This window comes from Sebastes fasciatus, chromosome 2, assembly GCF_043250625.1.
Source record: "Sebastes fasciatus isolate fSebFas1 chromosome 2, fSebFas1.pri, whole genome shotgun sequence".
Taxonomy (NCBI): domain Eukaryota; kingdom Metazoa; phylum Chordata; class Actinopteri; order Perciformes; family Sebastidae; genus Sebastes; species Sebastes fasciatus.
In genome coordinates, this window is record NC_133796.1 from 21,513,979 (window position 1) to 21,539,166 (window position 25,188).

General features: G+C 36.5%; 1 protein-coding gene across 1 annotated transcript; it reads left to right on the forward strand.

Moving 5' to 3' along the window:
- Positions 1 to 5,443: 5,443 nt before the first annotated feature.
- On the forward strand, positions 5,444 to 23,906 carry dusp22a (dual specificity phosphatase 22a). Its single transcript, XM_074613995.1, has 7 exons — positions 5,444 to 5,741; positions 8,835 to 8,868; positions 9,598 to 9,680; positions 11,150 to 11,199; positions 15,445 to 15,519; positions 15,739 to 15,910; positions 21,765 to 23,906. Exons 1-7 carry the CDS (start codon positions 5,721 to 5,723, stop codon positions 21,954 to 21,956), a joined length of 627 nt encoding a protein of 208 aa, XP_074470096.1. The 5' UTR covers positions 5,444 to 5,720; the 3' UTR covers positions 21,957 to 23,906.
- The last annotated feature ends 1,282 nt before the right edge of the window (positions 23,907 to 25,188 follow it).

Below are 25,188 nucleotides of genomic sequence, written 5' to 3' on the forward strand. Positions count from 1 at the left end.
TAATACCCTTTTTTTTTTTTTTTCTTGACATAAGAGTCATGGACAGAGGGGAAAACAGAGAGAGAGATGCGGCAAAGGACCACGGGCCGGATTCGAACCCGGGTCAACCGCGGACTAAGACTGAGTCTTGGCCATACATGGGCGCCCGCTGTACCAACTGAGCTAGCCAGGCGCCCACTATTGCCATTTTTGACATACTATATAAATCTAGTTTTCATGACTTTTTTTGTGGCATACTATATATGCAATGCCATTTTTCGAATGTACTATACTATACATTTTTTTATGACATTTTGATGACATACTATACAGCATTTTACATCACTAAAGTTAATGATTAATAATTGATTTATGGAGAAGGGGTGTGATTAAATAAGTTTATACTTCTTTTCACTCCTTTTGGAATATGTAAATCAAGGCATCAAGTGTTTGAAAATTTATTTTTCTTATGCTTTTCATTGCATGTAAATACTACTTGTTTCTGAATGTCCACTTGTTGGTATGATCATTTTTTTCTTTCTTTTTTTTGTATTCTACATGTTGGAAATACATTTTGAAATGAAATGAAACGTTATCCAACACCTGCCATGTGCAGCTTAACACAAGCTAACTATTTCTTCTTACTATTTGATATACTTGGTCACTAGAAGAAACAGGATAATTTTTGTATGTATGTATGTATGTATGTATGTATGTATGTATGTATGTATGATGATGGATGGATGGATAAGATAAGATAAGATAAGATAAGATAAGATATTCCTTTATTAGTCCCGCAGTGGGGAAATTTGCAGTGTACATCAGCAAAAGGGATAGTGCAAAAAACAAGATGCATCAGCTAACACGGTAAAAAAAAAAAAGAGCTAAACAAAGTGTAACAAAATACGAACCATTTAAATAGAAGGAAGTATAAAAATTGGAGCAGTATATACAGTATTGACAATAAACAAACTATTAACAAAATTACACCAGTGGAAAATGATATTGCACAGTGAGTGTAGGAGCTAAAGTCTACTACTGTAGCTACTGAGGTGATTAGCCCTGGACTGACGCGCTTTTCGCTGTAGATGGTACCTTTAGTTGTCTGTTGTGCTGTACAAAAGTGATCCTGAGTCCGCTCGTTGGTTTTACAATAACAGTTCATTTATTCTTAATATGGTATTAAAGAAGCAAGTCCAGTTACCATAGCAACGAGTAAACAATAACAACACGGCAAAACAATTCAGCGTCCCTGCGGTCAAAACCCTTTGCCCTTCCGGGCTAAACCCTGACGCCAACAACACACCTCCTTACCTACATGCCCGTGGCTGGGTCAATCAATTAACACAGCCCCACCTAGTGTTCCTAAAAGTGAATTACACTACAACCTCTGTATGCCAGCATACATCATACATCATGTTTTGGCTCTTACAGTGAGAATGAAATGAATGAATGAAATTCCACCTGAAAAATATCAGGTAATTGTCAGTTTTTGGTGTGTAAGTGGTCTACTGGGAGAAAAGATAACAAATAGTCAATATGATTAAGATAAATGTATCAGTAATGAATTGGTATTGTGATAAAGTCATATTATAAGTAATGTTTTGGTATTCTGGATTGATAACAAATTTAAATTTTGATAAGGATAATTACATCAGTAATTCATTTATATTTCTGTAAGACACAGATTAAAGGTAATAATTATAGTTACAATAATTATAAATAATAAAAAGTATAGTTAGACAAATTCAGGAAAATGTAATTAGAGTATATGTATGGCTCAATAAGGAAGCTGGTTAATAATTAATAATTGACTTATGGAGAAGGGGTGTGATTAAATAAGTTTATACTTCTTCTCACTCCTTTTGGAATATGTAAATCAAGGCATCAAGTGTTGACAATTTACTTTTCTTACGCTTTTCATTGTATATAAATACTACTTGTTTCTGACTGTCCACTTGTTGGTATGATCATTCTTTTTCCTTATTTATTTATTTTTTTTTTTTTTGTATTCTACATGTTTGAAATAAATTTTGAAATGAAATGAAAAATGAAATAAGCAATGGAAATAAACCAAAGGATTCACTTTGTATATTGAGCTCAGAAGCTTTAAGAGCAGCAGATAGTTCACCTTTTCAATGCAGCTTAAACAGGGTTGAGATCTGATAACATTTAATTTAATTTATTTATTAAAGGTTTATGATTCATACAATTGTGTTCAATGCAAATGATTACACTCCATACAGCAGGTTGGTACAGTGATTTGGGAGACTGGCCCTGAACCAGAAGACCTGGTTTTACTCTCAAGCTTCCACTGTGCTGAAGTGTGCCAAAAGCAAGCCACTGAAACTATATATTGTGACGTAACCATTTACTTTTCAAATGATGGTGAAAAGTCCACTGCTAACATCCAAAATTACACTGATGTCCAAAAAGTGAAAATACATTGTTTTTTATTAAATTTTCCTAACATTCCTAACCAGTGGCGGCTGGTGGATTTTTTTTTGGGTAGGGCCAATCAATTTCAACAAACATCCTAGTACGATTCAATGCAAAAAAAGGTATCAAAAACGCATTACTACTTTGCAGTTACATTTTTATCATTTATTCCAACACTGACATAAGGACATCTTATTCATACAATTCAGTATGTTAATATAACATACGACAGATCATTTATAAAGGAAATGGGCTGTGAGAGAAGAGAAGTGGAGAGAAGCGAGAGACGAGAAGACAAGATCACGCGAGAACTGACATGAACCCTGACGAGAACAGAGAGAGACACACGTGAACGTGCGCGCGCACACCATGGGCCAAATCAGTTTGGCCCTCCCGGAAGTCTTTTTTACGGCGCTGATTGGATGAATTGTATGTCATTCATGCTTGTAATCATATATCTTTAATCAGTGATTGGCTGTATTGCTTATTAGACCCGCCTTCCTTGGGCCAAATCCATTTGGCCCCAGAAAGTGCACATGCAGCAGAGCAGCTGAGAGGTGCACTAGCAGAGAGTTCAAGGAGGAAAGCAGATATTTGGCGCAGTTATCCTATTTTACAAATATTACGGGTATATTCCATAGGTCAAAAACACACATATTGACAATTTTTAGAATTTTTAGAATTTTTAAAATTAATAATTTTATAATTTTTTTTTTTTTTTTGGTGGCTCAAGGTGGGTGGGGCCAGGCCCCGTGGCCCTCTATTGGCCGGCCGCCACTGTTCCTAACATACTAAACTGACATTTTACATGACGTACTTTTTAAAAAAAAAAAAACTAACCTAACATCCTGACTTATCACGAAATCTTTTCATCACGCACTATACTAGGCTAACACTCCTAACATACCTAACATGCTATAATACCCTTTTTTTTTTTTTTTCTTGACATAAGAGTCATGGACAGAGGGGAAAACAGAGAGAGAGATGCGGCAAAGGACCACGGGCCGGATTCGAACCCGGGTCAACCGCGGACTAAGACTGAGTCTTGGCCATACATGGGCGCCCGCTGTACCAACTGAGCTAGCCAGGCGCCCACTATTGCCATTTTTGACATACTATATAAATCTAGTTTTCATGACTTTTTTTGTGGCATACTATATATGCAATGCCATTTTTCGAATGTACTATACTATACATTTTTTTATGACATTTTGATGACATACTATACAGCATTTTACATCACTAAAGTTAATGATTAATAATTGATTTATGGAGAAGGGGTGTGATTAAATAAGTTTATACTTCTTTTCACTCCTTTTGGAATATGTAAATCAAGGCATCAAGTGTTTGAAAATTTATTTTTCTTATGCTTTTCATTGCATGTAAATACTACTTGTTTCTGAATGTCCACTTGTTGGTATGATCATTTTTTTCTTTCTTTTTTTTGTATTCTACATGTTGGAAATACATTTTGAAATGAAATGAAACGTTATCCAACACCTGCCATGTGCAGCTTAACACAAGCTAACTATTTCTTCTTACTATTTGATATACTTGGTCACTAGAAGAAACAGGATAATTTTTGTATGTATGTATGTATGTATGTATGTATGTATGTATGTATGTATGTATGGATGGATAAGATAAGATAAGATAAGATAAGATAAGATATTCCTTTATTAGTCCCGCAGTGGGGAAATTTGCAGTGTACATCAGCAAAAGGGATAGTGCAAAAAACAAGATGCATCAGCTAACACGGTAAAAAAAAAAAAGAGCTAAACAAAGTGTAACAAAATACGAACCATTTAAATAGAAGGAAGTATAAAAATTGGAGCAGTATATACAGTATTGACAATAAACAAACTATTAACAAAATTACACCAGTGGAAAATGATATTGCACAGTGAGTGTAGGAGCTAAAGTCTACTACTGTAGCTACTGAGGTGATTAGCCCTGGACTGACGCGCTTTTCGCTGTAGATGGTACCTTTAGTTGTCTGTTGTGCTGTACAAAAGTGATCCTGAGTCCGCTCGTTGGTTTTACAATAACAGTTCATTTATTCTTAATATGGTATTAAAGAAGCAAGTCCAGTTACCATAGCAACGAGTAAACAATAACAACACGGCAAAACAATTCAGCGTCCCTGCGGTCAAAACCCTTTGCCCTTCCGGGCTAAACCCTGACGCCAACAACACACCTCCTTACCTACATGCCCGTGGCTGGGTCAATCAATTAACACAGCCCCACCTAGTGTTCCTAAAAGTGAATTACACTACAACCTCTGTATGCCAGCATACATCATACATCATGTTTTGGCTCTTACAGTGAGAATGAAATGAATGAATGAAATTCCACCTGAAAAATATCAGGTAATTGTCAGTTTTTGGTGTGTAAGTGGTCTACTGGGAGAAAAGATAACAAATAGTCAATATGATTAAGATAAATGTATCAGTAATGAATTGGTATTGTGATAAAGTCATATTATAAGTAATGTTTTGGTATTCTGGATTGATAACAAATTTAAATTTTGATAAGGATAATTACATCAGTAATTCATTTATATTTCTGTAAGACACAGATTAAAGGTAATAATTATAGTTACAATAATTATAAATAATAAAAAGTATAGTTAGACAAATTCAGGAAAATGTAATTAGAGTATATGTATGGCTCAATAAGGAAGCTGGTTAATAATTAATAATTGACTTATGGAGAAGGGGTGGGATTTATACTATTGACTAGGGATTATAGGATTTATGCCCATTTTATGGATGAACTAACTACGTCATCTTCATAATGTATCCAAGTGGGTGTTGCAAAATAAATTAAAAAATCCCAGAAAAATAAATTAAAAAATCCCAGAAAAATAAATAAATAAATAAATAAATCCCAGACTGTATGTATGCTCTACAACACATGTATGTAAGGTGGAGTATTGGAATGTACAGCCGTTGGTAACCCCGGCAACGTGCTGTGATGTCACTTACCGGATGAACCAGCAGCTGCAGTTGTTTCACGTCAAAACAATCCGGAAGACGATACAAGACGAGGACTGTTGCTGTTGTTGTTGTTGGAGCTGGGACGAGGTTGAGGCTGAATTAATAACATTACTGCTTTAAAGGACATTAGTGGAACTTAATAATGTTGTTGAATAGAAGACAAACATAGCGACACAAGCGAAGGTTGTCCAGTTTTATGAGTTTGAAGCCTCCTCGCGTTTGTTATTGGATTCAAAGTCCATGATATCATAGCAGATCTAGTTGTTGAAGTGTTAGCTCATCGCAGACTGATCCAGAGTCGTCATGGGCAATGGGATGAATAAGGTAGGCTTTGTTTTGTTTTATGTTCATGTCATGGTAACACTCTACAAAGTGTAAAAAGGGTAAATGCCCTACTGTAGTCATTCAATCAATTTAATCAATCATGTGACATGTTGTGCTCTGTCCCCATACCAATATGATAAGCAATGGAAATAAACCAAAGGATGCACTTTGTATAAGATAAGATAAGATATTCCTTTATTAGTCCTGCAGTGGGGAAATTTGCAGTGTACAGCGGAATATCTATCTATCTATCTATCTATCTATCTATCTATTTATCTATCTATTTATCTATCTATCTATCTATCTATCTATCTATCTATCTATCTATTTATCTATCTATCTATCTATTTATCTATCTATCTATTTATCTATCTATTTATCTATCTATCTATCTATCTATCTATCTATCTATTTATCTATCTATCTATCTATCTATCTATCTATCTATCTATCTATCTATCTATCTATCTATCTATCTATTTATCTATCTATCTATCTATCTATCTATCTATTTATCTATCTATTTATCTATCTATTTATCTATCTATCCAGTGGTGGAATAAATAATAATACAATTTCACTGAAGTAAAAGTATAAGCATTACTTTCCACCACTCTCATATGCTGTTGACTGAGTAGTTTATGCCAATGCATCATATTTGTTTTACCATATTATCCAGTTAATCATATGACTTGAATGTAAAATATTAATTTGTAAAGTAACTGGTACTTCCTACAGCTGACAGAATAATGAAGTGAAGTGAAGTATCTTATCTTATCTTATCTTATCTTATCTTATCTTATCTTATCTTATCTTATCTTATCTTATCTTATCTTATCTTATCTTATCTTACCTTACCTTATTTTATCTTATAGTCTACATAATATTTTAAGTATATACATAATAGTTAAGTAGGCTACCACTGTATGTATGTATGTATGTATGTATGTATGTATGGATAAGATAAGATAAGATATTCCTTTATTAGTCCCGCAGTGGGGAAATTTGCAGTGTACATCAGCAAAAGGGATAGTGCAAAAAACAAGATGCATCAGCTAACACGGTAAAAAAAAAGAGCTAAACAAAGTGTAACAAAATACGAACCATTTAAATAGAAGGAAGTATAAAAATAGGAGCAGTATATACAGTATTGACAATAAACAAACTATTAACAAAATTGCACAAGTGGAAAATGATATTGCACAGTGAGAATGAAATGAATGAATGAAATTCCACCTGAAAAATATCAGGTAATTGTCAGTTTTTGGTGTGTAAGTGGTCTACTGGGAGAAAAGATAACAAATAGTCAATATGATTAAGATAAATATATCAGTAATGAATTGGTATTGTGATAAAGTCATATTATAAGTAATGATTTGGTATTCTGGATTGATAACAAATTAAAATTTTGATAAGGATAATTATATCAGTAATTAATTTATATTTCTGTAAGACACAGATTAAAGGTAATAATTATAGTTACAATAATTATAAATAATAAAAAGTATAGTTAGACAAATTCAGGAAAATGTAATTAGAGTATATGTATGGCTCAATAAGGAAGCTGGTTAATAATTAATAATTGACTTATGGAGAAGGGGTGTGATTAAATAAGTTTATACTTCTTCTCACTCCTTTTGGAATATGTAAATCAAGGCATCAAGTGTTGACAATTTACTTTTCTTACGCTTTTCATTGTATATAAATACTACTTGTTTCTGACTGTCCACTTGTTGGTATGATCATTCTTTTTCCTTATTTATTATTTATTTTTTGTATTCTACATGTTTGAAATAAATTTTGAAATGAAATGAAAAATTAAATAAGCAATGGAAATAAACCAAAGGATTCACTTTGTATATTGAGCTCAGAAGCTTTAAGAGAAGCAGATAGTTCACCTTTTCAATGCAGCTTAAACAGGGTTGAGATCTGATAACATTTAATTTTATTTATTTATTAAAGATTTATGATTCATACAATTGTGTTCAATGCAAATGATTATACTCCATACAGCAGGTTGGTACAGTGATTTGGGAGACTGGCCCTGAACCAGAAGGCCTGGTTTTACTCTCAAGCTTCCACTGTGCTGAAGTGTGCCAAAAGCAAGCCACTGAAACTATATATTGTGACGTAACCATTTACTTTTCAAATGATGGAGAAAAGTCCACTGCTAACATCCAAAATTACACTGATGTCCAAAAAGTGAAAATAAATTGTTTTTTTTATTACATTTTCCTAACATTCCTAACATACTAAACTGACATTTTACATGACGTACTTTTTAAATTATTTTTTTTTTTTTAAAAACCTAACCTAACATCCTGACATTTTATCACGACTTTTTTCATCACGCACTATACTAACCTAACATTCCTAACATACTATACTATTGACATTTTTTTTTTTTTTTGGGGGCATTAGAGTCACGGAAAGGGGGAGAGAGAGAGAGAGATGAACCTGGGTCCACCGCGGCTAGGACTGAGCCTTGGCCATACATGGGCGCCCGCTCTACCAACTGAGCTAGCCAGGCGCCCACTGTTGACATTTTTGACATACTATATAAATCTAGTTTTCATGACTTTTTTGTGGCATACTATACAATGACATTTTTCGAATGTACTATACCATACATTTTTTTATGACATTTTGATGACATACTATACTAAACTATGACATTTTACATCACTAAAGTAAGACTAGAACATTTCATTTTGTCTTAAAATACTTTGCATAAACATACAAAATGAGTCATCTGTATTTCCATTCTTAATTGCCACAACAGGACGAGTTAGTCATACATTTTATTAGTGTGAATCCAGCACTTAATTATCTTCCGACACCTGCTGCTTCATGGTACCAAAGTGCAGCAACACTCGGTGGCTGCTTGCCACTCATCACTTTGTCCTGATAATCATGCATCGTTGCTTCAGGCCTTGTAAGGCTGTAGGGAATTCGCTGGTCTTAAGCCTTAAGCCTTAAATCCAATCTGGCTCAACCCGGGACATTTGTTCCTTTTTCAAGTGAAGATTTTGAAGCTGGACTGTAATGAATATCTAACCTGAACTCAACATGTCTGTGACTGCTGCTTCACAGGTTGTCGATGGACTCTACCTTGGGAATATAAGAGGTAAGACAAACATGATGTAACTTGATTTGATGTTTGTAAATTTGATGCATACAGTATAGCTGGGTCGGGTCAGGCAGAAGGCCGCCGTTATAGGCCATGGAGGAATGTGTGGTGGGGGATTGATACTGTAGAATATTGCAACACTTTACCATTAGTATACCTAACATATTGCTTTGTTTTATAGGCATTTTAATGCAGCACATAGTATTAATAATATGGACAAGCAGTTGGACGGAAAACTTGCATTTTGCCAATATTCACTGTGAATGGGTTTCAACTTAAATGCTGTGCTTATATACAGGTTTTAACTATCAAACATCAGATGCTGTAGCTGAAAGTAGTTCTTCTGTCAAACACAGATTTCAATGTAAAGAGATGCAAATGCTTAGTTGACAAAAGACAGTTAAGCTAGAAGAAGGGGCTGCTTCACATTGGCTAAAATAAACAGTCAACAGTCATAAGTGTGTCACTCCCTGGCCTGGAACAACCCCTTCCCAGCAAATGTGGCATTTGCAGCTTTCTAACTTTAGCTGCCCTGATGATGGCTCCACAAGATGGCACGAGCATAATGGCTAAAATTAGTTCAAATGACAGTAACGAGTGACCACAGGCTTAACTGTAACAAATGATGTTGCAGGAGAGTAAACAGCCAACAGATCAGCCTCTGCAGCACCTTACAATGACATACAGTACATGACTCTGATATATTCCTGTTTCTCTTTGTCCCAGATGCAGAAAACAGAGAAAGTCTGTCAAAGAATGGCATCACTCACATCCTGTCTGTGTACAACAATGCTAAACCCGTGTTTGAGGTTAGTGGGAAAATCCAGGTTGGCTGGGTCAAACTATTTGTACTTCCTGCGAAAATTTTACATGGAGTCTTTGGTATGACTCTGCATGTAATACTGTGATGTGTCCTGTCAGCCAGCTGGGGGTGGTGATGAGTTATGGTTGGAGCAAGAGGGCTTTGTGTCTGAGATGCTTTGCAGTTTAAATGCTTCAGTTTTAATGAGTGGTGTGTGTGTTTACGGACAGGAGCTAATAATAATCTCAGAGACCATGTGAAGTTTCTTTAGCCACTCTAATCTGGTGTAATTACATGGCAAATACTCACGAGTAAAATATTTAATTCAGGGGTACTAAATGTATTATTCTACACTATGTTTTAAGACTGATATTTATAGCAGTGATTTATTACAGAGGGCCTTGTTGTCCATTGTGCCTTAGCAAAACAAATTCAAGTGTTCAGCCAGTTTCTTATGCTGGTCTTGAACTGTGAGTTAAATATATAAATATATATAACATTTATATTAGGGCTGTCAGTCGATTAAAATATTTAATCACGATTAATTGCATGATTGTCCATGATTATTTTATCTGTTCAAAATGTACCTTAAAGGGAGATTTGTCAAGTATTTAATCCTCTTATCAACATGGGAGTGGGCAAATATGCTGCTTTATGCAAATGTATGTATATATTTATTATTGGAAATCAATTAACAACACGAAACAATGACAAATAATGTCCAGTAACCCTCGCAGGTACTGTATTTAGCATAAATAAATATGCTCAAATCATAACATGGCAAACTGAAGCTCAACAGGCAACAACAGCTGTCAGTGTGTCAGTGTGCTGACTTGACTATGACTTGCCCCAAACTGCATGTGATTATCATAAAGTGGGCATGTCTGTAAAAGGGAGACTCGTGGTAACCATAGAACCCATTTTCATTCACATATCTTGAGGTCAGAGGTCAAGGGACCCCTTTGAAAATGGCCATGACAGTTTTTCAAGTCAGTCAGTCAAAATTTAGCGCAAGTTTGGAGCGTTATTTAACCTCCTTCTCGACAAGCTAGTATGACATGGTTGGTACCAATGGATTCCTTAGGTTTTTCTAGTTTCATATGATACCTTCACTCTAGCTTTAAAACTGAGCCCGCTAAGCCACAAAAAGATAGATTGCGTTAATGCGTTAAAGAAATTAGTGGCGTTAAAACAAATGTACGTTAACACATAATTATCGTGTTAACTTTGACAGCCCTAATTTATTTTCATTTAGGTAATACTAAGCCTCAGAAAGCATTAATAGTAAAGAACTGTAGTGACTAGAAAAATACAGACCCACCTTAAGCCTGTTACTACACATTTAAACAAGAATTTGTTAATTATTTTATCCAATAATATAAATACAGGTGAAGATTCACAGGTAGCATTCAGATATGACGTGTGAGGTCTATGTTCTTAAATTTGTTTCAGTTGTTATGCATGTATGTTTTACAGGACATGACGTATCTTTGTATTCATGCAGCTGATGCTTCCAGCCAGAACCTGTGAGTAAGCACAAACACACACACTCAGACATAGACAATCAGATGTACTGTATGAGTGGTATTCATACCTCGAATTTTAAATGTCAGTTGTCTTTGAGAAGGGCTGATGAGTCAGGCAGTATTATTTCAACACTATTACCCTCCAGATTGTGGTCCCAGGGTGTGACGGCCCAATGCAAACCGACTTTTGACAGTTTAGAAAACAGATTTATTGATTATTTTAATTGCACGAATCCTGTTGGTAGTTTCTAGACATTTACTACTAATAATGGCTTGGCTGTTTTACTTATACAGTGAGTGGTTAAATTTAAGCAGTACTGTAGAGGGCAAAGTGACCAGTAGCTCTTAGTTTATGTAAATCATTTATCAGTTCCGTTCATCTCATGACATGTATATATGAAGTAAAGTAATAAGAATAATTATTAGCTAGAGAGAGAGAGAGAGAGAGAGAGAGTTCAATGTGTCATTGTTAATCAGGAGGCAGACTCGGTGTTGAAAGAGGCATGAGCTGTCCCTCCACCCTTTTAGCCGTCGCTAACACAGCACATTAGTCATTGCATTTCTGTTGATTTCTTTGTATGGTCCTTTGACCTCATGCAACACTAGCAGCAGTAATTAAACATTTGACACGGGCTGAGGGCACAAAACAGAAGCATCAATCATGGGTTGCAGTTTGAGCATCAATGCAAAAGTCTTGCGAGCTACCTTGAAGTCAATATTGGAGCTGGTGAGGGATTTTGTCGTTGTTGCTGCATTGGTGCAGTCTACTGGTTGGTCAGGATTCCTGCACAGACAGACAGAGGTGAGATCTCGGAAGTGGTTGCATAAATCTCCAATGCATTACGCGATCCCTGTGAGGCTCCTTGCGGACACCATATGTGTTGGAGGAGGCACATTGCTCTCTACACAATCAACAGTGGAGTCTGCATTGACAAGGACCATACAATGAGGGAATGGGCCAATGGGGAGAAAGACAACGAAAAAATGGGGATGAATAATTAACTTGCTGACAACATAGTAGACAAAGATGGGACAGATTGCTTAGTTGAATGCAGGCTGAACACTTGGTCCTTGGTGTCAAAGGCATATAAGATTCTGTATTGGTACTTCTCAATTCAAAACTCCATTCAAATTTCCTGAATCAAAGGCCAAGCCACTATGATCAGAGGAAATGATAATGCACACGTCAGCCATTAGACTGTACGTTAATGCAGAGTTTATATGTGAGTAAGCTAAAAGTTTGGACTTTTTTGGCCCGGATTGGGAGAGTTAATGCTGTTGGCTTTGAGTCCTTGAGTTTAAAAAGGAACTGTAGTTGCTTTACTTTGTAAAAAAAAGAAGAAAACAGGGGTGCGTAATATGCCAGTTAATGAGAATTGAGGTTTAGTGTTTGGTTGGATGTTGGTGATTGGGTTGGGTTGGAGGTGTCTGACCTCCACTGTCGCAATCAAGTGTCCTCCCCTCAGGCGGCAGAGGAAGGAAAGCCTGGTGTGACATCTGGTTGTTGGCCTCCCTCGACCACCCAGAGCTTTATTAAACCCCCTCTGTCACAATCACTGGTCTGACTTACGGGAGTGGTGAGGCCAACTGACGCACCACCACCATGCTCACCACCAACCAGGGAGCCCCTGTGGCCAGGTCTGATGGCCCCTCCCATGTGTAAGGTCCACAGCAGGGACTGCCTTTGTCACGTAGTAAGCTCTGTATTTTTGGGAGCAACTGTGGCAGTTTGAAGCCATCTGAAAAACCATAAACTTCCTTAAAGCTCTTGTGTCTGTAGTTTGAGATAGATGTCAGGTTGATGAAGGAAGTCAGGTTCATTTGTATAGCCCTAAATCACAGTGACTGTCTCAATAGGCTGCATCACATACTCTATAAAAGAAATAGAAGATAACTAAAATGACAGCCAACCTAAGACCCTTACCAGAACAAGGAAAAACTCTGTCTATGATCATCAGGCATGCAGTGGGTGACGGGTCGCCTAACAAAGGTTAAATGTAGGGTAACAACTAGCTGACACAACAAGGCCAACCTGGTCACCATTGTCATTGATGTTGTCAAGGTTAATGTAAAAATGACACACGGTGCAGTGATGTGACTTCAACACCCTCTGAATTAATATAGAACAGTTCATTGGAATTACATTAAATATTGATTTATATACAGTGGTGGAAAGTAACTAAGTACATTTATTCCAGTACTATACTTGAGAAATTGAAATTTGAGGTACTTTTATTTTACTTGAGTATTTCAATTTTATGGTACTTTATACTTCTACTCCACTACATTTCAGAGGGAAATATTGTACTTTTTACTCCACTATGTTTATTTGACAGCTTTAGTTGCTAGTTACTTTACAGATTTAAGATTTTACAAACAAAACATGATCAATTTATAAATATGATACTGTGATAGAGATTAAAATATCCAACAGTACAAACAATAGTTAAAATGGGCTCCATCTCCACCAGCTGTCACAATAAAATGCTGCTTATGTTAAAGCATCAGTAATAATATTCCAATAATATGATATATAATAATATAAACTCTCCGAAAGGGACAATTCTGTCCAACAAGTACTTTTACTTTAGTATATTTTGATGTTAATGCTTTTATATTTTTACTTAAGTAAGATTTTGAATGCATTTTCACTTGTAACACAGTATTTCTACACTGTGTAGGTAGGTATTTTACTTAAGTAAAATATCTTAGTACTTCTTCCACCACTGTTTATATAGTTGCTAACATGCACATGTACCTGTTTGTCGAGGGCCAGGGATTCCCCTTCCTTACGTTCTCACGACAAGTTTGCGATGGTTTTAATGCACAGTGTGCACTGACCATGAAGGTGTAAACTCATTTGCATCAAACATTTCCAAAATGACATGTCTGTCTGCATTTGTTCGAGGAGTCTTCATGTCCACCATGGTGTACTTTGGTTATAACTAAGATGGTACGTTTTCTTTGTACCGATGTAATTATATTGTATACAATTTCACCATACCATAGAATTGCACAAGCTCTTTTTGCATTTTGAATGTACAGTGGCTCAACAATTTGTTTCAGTATCCTTCTCTTGATTCAACTGGTTAAAACCTCAAATCCTTGTCACAAGGTATTTCTGCATATTAAACAAGACGGCCGGAAACCTCTGTGCTTGGAAGACAGAACTAAGTGCTGAGGAGACATCTTTTGAAGAGGGGTTTGGATCTCAGGGAGGAGGAAAGAAGAAAAGTGGCAGTCAATCTATTTTAGCCCCCGTCTGTTATTCTGTCTGCTATTGAGTAACCAGCATCTGCTCCTCAGGAGACGGTGCTGTGGGCCAGGCACTTCTTGATTATGCAAAACACCATCAGTGTTTCCTGACAGTGAACAAGTAGGATATTTGAGGAGCAGTTGCATCACATTGTGCTGCTTTGTGTTCATTTAAGGATATCTGTGGATTTGAGTTTTTGGTACAATAGAATTTGTATTGTGTTCTTTGTATTTCTTAGCTCTTAATTGGCTTACATATTTGAGAAGAGTCTTATGCATTGGTCTGACACAACCTCATTATGAGTAATAACTTTTTAGCTTGGAGTGCAGAAACATGTAAACATGCCATAAGGTAGGAGGTTAATTGCTGTATTTTTTATTTACTTGGTCATTTGTAGACACAGATTGAATGAATGAATTAATGCTGGAACTTGATGTAATTTTGCAGATGGAAAAACACAAGGACAGTTACTTCCCTTGTCTGTCCCTACTGTCTGAGCTTTGGTCTACCACAGATTCTCTGTTTGAGCAGGCCTGACCTTTTTTCTCACATGACAAGTTAGAGTAGTTGAATATAAATCACTACTCCTCGACACTCTCAGAACTAACAAAAACTATCAAAACTACCTGCCCACTCTGGGACTTCTCGCTATATTTCAGAGTTTCCTGCAGTTTCTGCAGTTACAATCAGAGCAGTATCATGTTATCACAGTTTCACCAACCTATTTGAAACACAAACTTAGGGCCTCGACACAGGAGTTTCAGTTCAAGGTGTCCTTTCTCATATCCTGTACTGCATAATCTATTTTGAGCTTTACAACCCTTATTCCACACTACCTTATAGCAACAACAAGCCGGTGTCATGAGGTATTGAGCAATAGTACTAATGTTATTTTTGATTCAAAACATTAGTTTCTATATTTTGTACTGCAAAGCACAGACGAATGTGTGCTATGTATCAGTTTCTTTTGTTTTTTTTTTCCTTTCCAGATTACAGTATTTTAAAGAGTGCATCAGCTTCATCCATGAATGTCGCCTGAATGGTGGATCTTGTCTCGTTCACTGGTAGGTTTTTTACGTCTAAAGCTGAAACCAGCTCCTTCTTGGTATGTGGGGTGTCAAGACATGTCATGTTCACTTTGGATGTAGGCTTGTAGTACTGTATGCCTCAAAGGATAGAACCAAAAACAACCCTGTTCAGTACCTGTTCTGTTATCAGAAAGAAACATGGTGTAAACATGCAGTTGCCTTATGACATTGACCAAGCTGTGTGCTTTGCTGCAGCCTTGCAGGTGTGTCCCGTAGCACTACAATGGTGGTGGCGTACCTGATGACCGTCACACACTACAGCTGGGATGAGTGTCTGACTGCAGTCATGGCTGTTCGCTCCTTCGTCGGCCCAAACTATGGCTTCCAGCAGCAGCTGCAGGAGTACCAGACGACACAAGTCTCTGAGGTAAACACATGAAGAAACACACAGACATGATGAATGCACACACCAAATACCTAAAGACAGCATCCAGCACCCTTTCTGCTGGCCTTTCTGCCTAAAGTAAATGGGTATTTGAAGTTGTAATCTTTAAGATTTTCATGTTTAAAAATTCCAAATTTTATAATGTTTTCCTCTCTGGCATTTTTCTAGCAGTAGCTCTACAAAATATTAACATTGTGTAAATTACATTGTGTGTTATGTGCTGTTGTTGGTGACTCAAATTAGACACGCACAGGAACTCACAGGATGTGACACATGCAACGATCACACTGCTCATGAAGTCGGTGGTTAACCTATCAACCGTTAATGGTGGCAATCTTGTTTTTAGGGAAAATGGTATATCTGACAGTTGTGAAGGACAATTTTATTTTTAATAATTGTTTGTGTATTTGTTATTCTTGTACAGTAGAGGTCAATAAACAGCCATTGTTTGTATCACAGAAAATCCTCAACTCTACGGCTAGATTCTCAGTACAGCCAGAGACTTAACAGCAGCACAGTGCAACAAATAAACAAATATGCTCATCTTTCTGTTTGAAATCACCAAAAAATGTGTCAATCCCTTATCAGCTTAGACCTTTGTGCAAAAAAATAGTTGTGAGTCAGTTATTCAATCTGTAAAATATAACACAGATTTGTGAAACTTAATTTGTGCACGGTTCATATTATTAATTTCATGTTGTATGAAAAATTCTCATAATTCATTCTTAATTTCTAAGTCTTATATTAACATCAGAACTCACACAATTTTGTGGGGATCTTTGCGGTGGACTTATGGGCTCATAGTTGTGCTCATAGTCTACTTTTACTTTGAGGAATGCCACTTATAGGAAATATGAGTTCAAACTTTCTGGTTTCATGTCCAATCTGGTTTAGAGCATTTGCAAACAAATGTTGAGCAATCTACCTTACAATATATGACAGATGCACATATGCTTGTATTAACAATACTGGTTCAAGAGTTTGTAGACAATGTCTCTGAGTCATTAGAAGACTAGGGCGCTCCTTTCAAGTATTAATTGTGTCTTCACATCTAAGAGAGTGAGGAAATTTCTATTTCCATTTTATTTTGAGCCATCGTCTCCACAGCATGTTATTATTATAACTATTGGCAGGATGTCTTATATATAAACACACTGTAGGTAGCTCTTCACAGCTGTCAAAGGCACATACTGTAGTCTCTGATCCCATTGCAATGGCACTGACCCAGCCACTGAGTAGAGAAGGGGAACTGAAGGGGGGTTGCTGGGATTGCATTAGCTCGGTACTGCTCATCACGTGCTTAGTATTACTGTCAGCATCTTGCAACATAACATGACTGAAAAAAAAATGCTCATTGTTTGTAGATCTTGCACTGATTTCGAGGATTTAAGGGGAAATGGGATTTCTGTATTTGTGCTCTTCCCACATGTCTCAGATAGAAAGTGAGGAATCCTTAAGACAGCAATGCAATTTTGTCACTAATGCAGCTGCAACAACATTTACTGCCATAGCATCACAGTAACAAGACGTGAAATACACTGAAGTGCATCCCATAACTGTCTTCTGCAAATTTAGTGAAAAAAAAGTCAGCTTTGTAGTCCATAAACATACTATAATAGCCCAGAGTGGGTCCTGAAAACAGGCTCAGAGAAAGGTCAGAGAATCCCGATTATAGAGAGCACTAAAAGACGGATAAGGACCTTCTTATTATTGCTGCTGCTTGTATTAAATATAAAACATTGCACTATAAATGTTTGGTTGTTTTCAGTCTATTGGAAGAATCAAAAAGATTTGTTCTGTGCCAATTCCTTTTTTTTCTAAAGCAATTAATCTATGAACCTGAGCCTCCCCACAGTGAACTATCTGCCTCAAATCCACCTTTTGTCTTAACATTAAGGTTATAACTTGAGCTCTAACAGAACAAAACCCACTTGTTGGGAGCATTACCTGATTGGGTAACGCTTTATAATAACCATATACTTAAGTGATGCCTAACTAATTCATGACTCATAATGATTTGATGCATGAATTCATGTCGCTCACTATTAACAAATGAATAAGTCACTATGACTTTATTAAGGAATGTTAATTCACAGTTACCTCATACATTAATTTCTATGCGACCAAATTAGCTGGATTCATCTTACATAAAAGTTTATTTCAAGGCCATGCAATTGCTCAGCCTAAAGCTCCATATTTCTATTAGAATAGAGGTTAATGAATTTTTTTGACAGCTTTACAATATAGTGGCTGGAACATGAGTTGAGAATTCAGCTTATTTGGTCGCATATTAATTAATGTATCAAGTAATTGTTATTAACATCCTTTAAATGATGACATATTAAAAGTGAACTAATCACATAAAGTCATAGTGACTTCATCATTTGTAAATAGTGAGCGACAGGAATTCATGATACATCCTGCATTAATTCATACATTACATTAAATCATTGAGCCATGCTTTAGTTAAGCATTACTTAAGTATATGATTTGTACCCTTATTATAAAGTGTTACTCCTGATTGAAATGCCACCCCCTTTTGATTTCGATACATCTGACATCACACTCTAGTATCAATCAAAGTATTCTGATGTGGCAGGCTTGAAAAGACTTTGCAGCTTCTAACAAGATTCATTTTCTTTTTCAAGATGACAGCTGGCAGATTGTGCACCTGATATCAGTCTGTTTATTGATGTCTTATCTCTTATCTTGCTTTTGATTACTCATTTGCTGATGTTATGAGTCACTGCTGTACTCTTTTGGTTTTTGCGTTGAGGGTGAGAATACAAATTTTAGGAAGATGAATGTATTACGCTCAGAGTGACTTTCACTTCATTGTATTTCGTAAAGACTAAGGTATTGCACAAAATACAGTCTCTTAGGATTCCTGGACATCATTTTACCCTCCTGTTACCTTCAAATTTACTAACATCTTTTATCCTTGGGGTCAATTTGACCCCAGCAATTTAAACCTCCAGAAAATGATTATAATTAAAATTGATACCCAAGTTTATGTGTCAGGTACTTTATGTTTGTTTGTTGACTACCTAAATAGCCACGGGAACCATATTTTGCCCCTCCCCCCCACAGCGTGGGAAATATCAAAGTTCTCGCGAGAATGATGTTTCCCCTCCCCCATGTCGTGTGAACTATCAGTGGTTCTCACACTACTACAGTTATAGTTATGTTAGGTTAGGGCCCTAAAGCTTTTTGAAGATTATAAAGTTGCATGTTATAGTGACCTCAATATCATCCAAAACAAATGTGTGTAAAATGTTGATATTTCTTATATGTTTTATACAGCTAAAACAGCCTGGGGCCAAATTGACCCCAAAGAACACCGCTGCGTACAGCATGTGTACAGGACATTGAAAACATATCATCATTTTAATTTTATGTTTACCCAGTTGTCCCCATTAAATTAGGAAGAGTCATTAAATATGAAGCGAAAAAAATGATGTCAATCATTTATTTAGAGACGTTAAACATTGAATGGGGTCAAATTGACCCCAAAGATAATAGGAGGGTTAAGAAATTACAATTCCTCGCTTTTTTTTTTACCAGCTGCTGTCGTTAAAACCAACATTGAAAATATTTACTGGATAGGAAGATGCAGCATGTAATATAAACTCTGTATTGTTGTGACAATAAATATCAAGATAAATTATAATATTTATGAATAACTACCTTTACACACAAATTATGCTGATATAGAATCTATCTCCAAAAAGCCATTACTGTGTCTACTACCATCAGCAGCAAGTGGTCTTCACACTTCTCTGTGATCTGACCAAGGGACCAAGTCCCTTATTCAGTTTCATGGAGGGAGTCATTATGAACCAAAACCCTCTCATTTGTTGTGCTCTACAACTGAAGCCATTTTTACCACCTTAAACGAAAAATACATGCTAACATGAATATTTGTCAGTTAGGTATGGTTGGTAAAGATTTTAGTAGGGTTGTCAACTTTAACTCAAGAATGTGGGAATGAGGTTAAATAACGCTCCAAACTTGCGCTAAATTTTGTCGAGGAAAAACGGTCATGGTCATTTTCAAAGAGGTCCCTTGACCTCTAATCTCAAGATATGTTAATGGACAATATTCGTCATTGTTTTGTGTTGTTAATTGATTTCCAATAACAAATATACATACATTTGCATAAAGCAGCATATTTGCCCACTCCCATGTTGATAAGAGTATTAAATACTTGACAAATCTCCCTTTAAGGTACATTTTGAACAGCTGATAAATGTATGATTAATTTGGGATTAATCGCGAGTAAATATTCTAATCGATTGACAGCCTTAGATTTTAGAAAATGTTTTTGTAATATTAGTTGAGATCCTCATTACATCCCGACAGCAATCAATAAATAAAATGCTCTCTGACAAAAAAAGAAAAAAATCCGGTATCTGTGGCTGTCCCAGGACTGTATTAAACCCGTCCAATCGTTTCATCTGGCCCGAATGTAATGATTGGACGGGCTACCTGTTTGCCTGCCTGCATGTACTCTGCCTGTGCACTTATTGCGCGTCACCAGAGTCTTCCACAAGCTGCTAACTTGACAGCAGTGAGTACTAACAATAGTTGCAGAGTTGACGACTTTCTCGCTAGATTTAGCGACTTTTGGAGCTAGTGCTGCTAGCTACTTTCATTGGAAAAGAGTTGACAACGCTGTGCTTGGTTTTTCAGTTGGAACATTTAAAAAAAATGTAGTGTACCTATTGCTATAACCCTGCCTTTTATAGATTTTTAGCATTTCGTTCATCGTATTGAGTCTTTTGGACTGAGTGTGTACGCATAAATATTAGCCAGCTTTCTAAGTTTATATTGTCTGGTGTGGCAAATTTAATGTTCCATGAATTTCCAAGATAAGAGAAATACAGTAACTTGAATCTTTTTGAAGAAGGAATTTTCCTTAAAGTATAAGAGGTGTTATGGGCAAATCCTGAGTCTCACGTGACTGTGTGATAAGGATGTCTGCAGAGAGCCAACTGTTTCTTGAAGAGTGTTTCATCAAAGACCCTCTCCTCCCATCTGTCAGGTCCCAGTGCAGACATGTTTTTTTTTAATTCATCACCTCCTGCTAAGAAGAAACTGAATACATGGATTATTATTTCATGACATGCACTTGATATTGTGCTCTTCAATTCGGTAAAGTTCAGTTCAAACTATGAAGTCACCTTTGTACTCAAGGTTGTATTTTTGGATCTTTCTTTATAAAAAGAAAAGTGATTCAGAAAACTACTCAGATCCAATGTGATCAGGTTAATTCAAGACTTATGAAAGCAAAGATATGTGGCTTAATGGCAAACAGACCCAAGACATGAAGTACAGATTACATAGTTGACAAATTCTATTGGACTTGCTGTTTAAAGACACTGTGCTGTCTGTATAAGGTACATTTCAAAGGTCTCCATGGACATTTTTGTTGTGTGTGTAGATTTATAGCTGGGGAAAAACACTAAATTGCATTTGCCTGCCAAAGCCTAAATGCATAAAATATATAGTCAGTAAGGTATTAAACACTGTAATGTAACTTAACACAATGACTTTTATGCATGTTCTCCCCGTGTTAGCGTGGGTTTTCTCCGGGTTCTCCGGCTTCCTCCCACATTCCAAAGACATGCACGTCAGGTTAATTGTTGACTCTAAATTGCCCGTAGGTGTGAACGTGAGCGTGAATGTTTGTCCGACTCTATGTGTCAGCCCTGTGATAGTCTGGCGACCTGTCCAGGGTGCAGCCCGCCTTCGCCCAATGTCCAATCCAATGAATGGATGGATGGACAATGACATTAACTGAGTTACGTTTTTTTGTCTGTCCGCTTGTCCCCAGTACCGAGCATGGTTACGGTCCAGTTTCCGTCCCAGTCCATTTAATGACCAGGATCAGGTGGGTGCCCTGCTGAGCCAGTACACAGAGCAACAGGAGAGCCAGAGGAGAGGAGCAGACCAGCGCTGGATAAAACCAGGTGTAGGTGTGTCTGCCGTGCCGTCCAAACCTGATGATGCTCAAGGCAGCAGCTGAAACATGGGCCTCTGATCGTGCTACAGTCCTGCCCAAGGCTGTCTGTAAACGGCAGTAGCTATTATTCTGTACTCAATTCCAAATCAACCCCAAGCTGTATCCACAACTGTAAGGCCTTTGTACAACTCTGAAAGCATAGGATGAAAAAAATCCCCCCTTAAAAGCCAAGCATATCTTTCATAGCTTATCTGCATCGGTCTAATCATTTTTAATCAATGGAGGTTGATTTAGAATTGGGCTACGGACTCTAATCCACTACCAGTACCTTCCTTGCTCCCTTAACAGAGTACAGCCACAACCGGGGAATCGGTGCTCACAGACGCCTTACTTTAAACACCTCAGCACCTTAGTCATGATGAATAAACTACACTCTCATGTGGACTCTTCGCACCTGCACAGTTCAGCTCGGTAGCCTTAAAGAAGTGACTGATTATGCTGTCTTAAAGGAACATTTTGTCTCTTAATTATTTGGATGTCTAGTCTGTGCTGGTGGACAATGAAATCCACAAATCTGCAACCAATTTGATGCCAATTATTCTGACACGTACCAGTTTGCAGTCCTGTCCAGGCTCTTAATGGTATACTCTTAGTTTGATCAACACTGCAGCTGGCGAAGTTGGCTGACAAAATAAAATGGTTATTATGTACATCCTACTGAAAGTAAGCCTGTCAAATGTGTAAAAACTATTGACATTACATGCCCCAGAAAAATACACAGTAACCAAACAATGGTCATGGTGTCGTTAGCAAATACGCTTGCCACTTATAACAACAAGAAATATATAACTAGAGCTGTGTATTGGCAAGAATCTGGCGATACAATACGTATCATGATACAGCGGTTACGATTCAATATATTGTGATACTGTATGCAAGGCGATATGTTGTGATATTTTAAATAAAATTTTAGGAAACTCATAATATAAATAACACACCATCATATGCATACAATCTGAGTAAAAAAACGTAATCAGAACAGTGGGATCTGCATGTATCACAGTTCCTGTAACATCCAACATCATAGCGCTACTTATAGAGGGCACATACACTGAGAGGACGCGTCCCTTTGCCAATGAAATAAAGTATAGATTGAGTTAATATTTGCATGTAAACTCTTAATTAAAAAATTTGAGAATAGATACAGTATCACAAAACATAATATCACAATACTTGACAATTTCTTACACCCCTACTGTATATATTACTGTAGCACATCACTGCCTGTGTAGTAAACAGCATTTGTTTACAACCAGTTGGATACTCTTCTCTCATTCCATTTGGTACTTTTTGTTTCATTTGGTTCATGTTTGAAGAAAAATTTCAAGTTGTTGAAACTATGTACCAATGTCTGTAAAGGAGGAGGAGGAAATGCTGTCAGTTCCCAGTAACTCTGTCCCAGCCAACAAACCTGTTGCTGAGTTAACTCTTATCAGGCTGAGAGCACAAAAGAAAACAAGTACAACAGCCAAACCTTCTCCACCATCAACTGACGTCAGACAAGACAGGAGGGAGTCATTTGTGAGGAAACTAAGCTGCTTCAGTTGTCTTTGGAGTTGTAAAGCACATCGGTTTATACCACAGCCATTCATGGACACGCAACTAGGAGTAACATATGGAGAAAGTTTCCAAATTGGTAAAATGTTCCTTTAAGTACAGTAATAGCATAGCAGGTTGAATTGGGAAGCTACATGAAGTATTGCTGAGTTAAACTATAATAATTACATATGAAGGATCTCTGCAGTCCAAAAGCTTAAGTCTTCCTGATTTTACTGAAGCTCTGATTTATCTTTTTATTGTGACAAAGCTGATTTATACGTAATTTGTGTTATAGATTCATGGGTATATTTAATTGTCTTAATTGTGTATTTATGGTGTTTTTTGTTTGTGTTTTATAATAAAATGCAGTGGTTGACAAAAACTATGGAAATGCTAATAAATCTGTACTATCAACACTATGGTATGTGTCTGTGTGTAAGTAAAATAAATACTGAGCAGTGAAGGTTACTACTGTATATACGCAGTTAGTATTGTAGTGCTCACCTCTAGATAAGCTGCTCGAGTCATGAGGCAGCTTGAAGACTGCACTGAGTAAAACCCAGAAAAGCTTTTCTTGAATTTCAGTCTACGTTCAAGATTTGAGAGGTTTCTGGGTTTTACTCAGTGGATCACGTGCTAAGGCCCTGGGTGTGCAACTTCATGACAAAAAACAGTGTGGTACATCTTTTACTACCAGACAATAATTAATAAGGATTCAAAAATCATTGCTTACACACTGAAAATTGTAAATAGTTCATTACACCTGAGACATGACAACAAACCGGTATACCAAATTATTTTAGAATAACAATTAGGGCTGGGCAAGTTCTTAAACTGAGAGAATACTCAGTGCTTTTCATTAGTCAAGTATTTAATTCACGCAGGAGTATACAAATAAGGCTTTACCGTGTGGTTATTTCATATAGACTATTTTATTGAATTACCAGAAAACATGCTATATCGTAGGGCTGGGCGATATGCAGAAAATCAGATATCACAATATTTTTGACCAAATACCTCAATATCAATGTTGCGACAGTATTGTAGGGTTGACTGTTGGTGCTTTCACAAAATATTTAGATGATATTTTTTAAGTCGGCAAAGACAAATAATAGAACAGCTTGAACAGTCTGTTAAGTTCAGCAAGTTCATAAATAATGCCGCCTTAAAAACCAGGAAAATACATCACTTATGCCATATTACGATATTACGATATCCAAAATCTAAGACGATATCTGGTCTCATATCACGATATCAATCATAATATTGATATATTGCCCAGCTCTACTATATTGTGATATATATCGTTATCGAGATATGAAATTACCTATATTGTGGTAAAAGATTTTGGCCATATTGCCCAGCCCTAATAACCATCAATAAGATATTTAATTATACGCCGTATACAAAAATATAATAAGACTCAGTATTTAAGGAAAACGTTATTATAGATTATCTGATAATTCTAATTTAAAGGTGCACCCGCCAACAGGAAAGATTACTACAACAGTGTATTTGAATAGCTCAGTCAAACAATATTCACATTAAAAACATTATTCTACTGTAAGCCTAACTAAATCTACAGTATGTAGACATATCAAACATTACTAACATTTTCCACATAATCATGATTCCAAATAAGACCTGTGGTTCATTTTGTCCATTGTCCTAAAGAGAAACATTAAGAATACTGAAA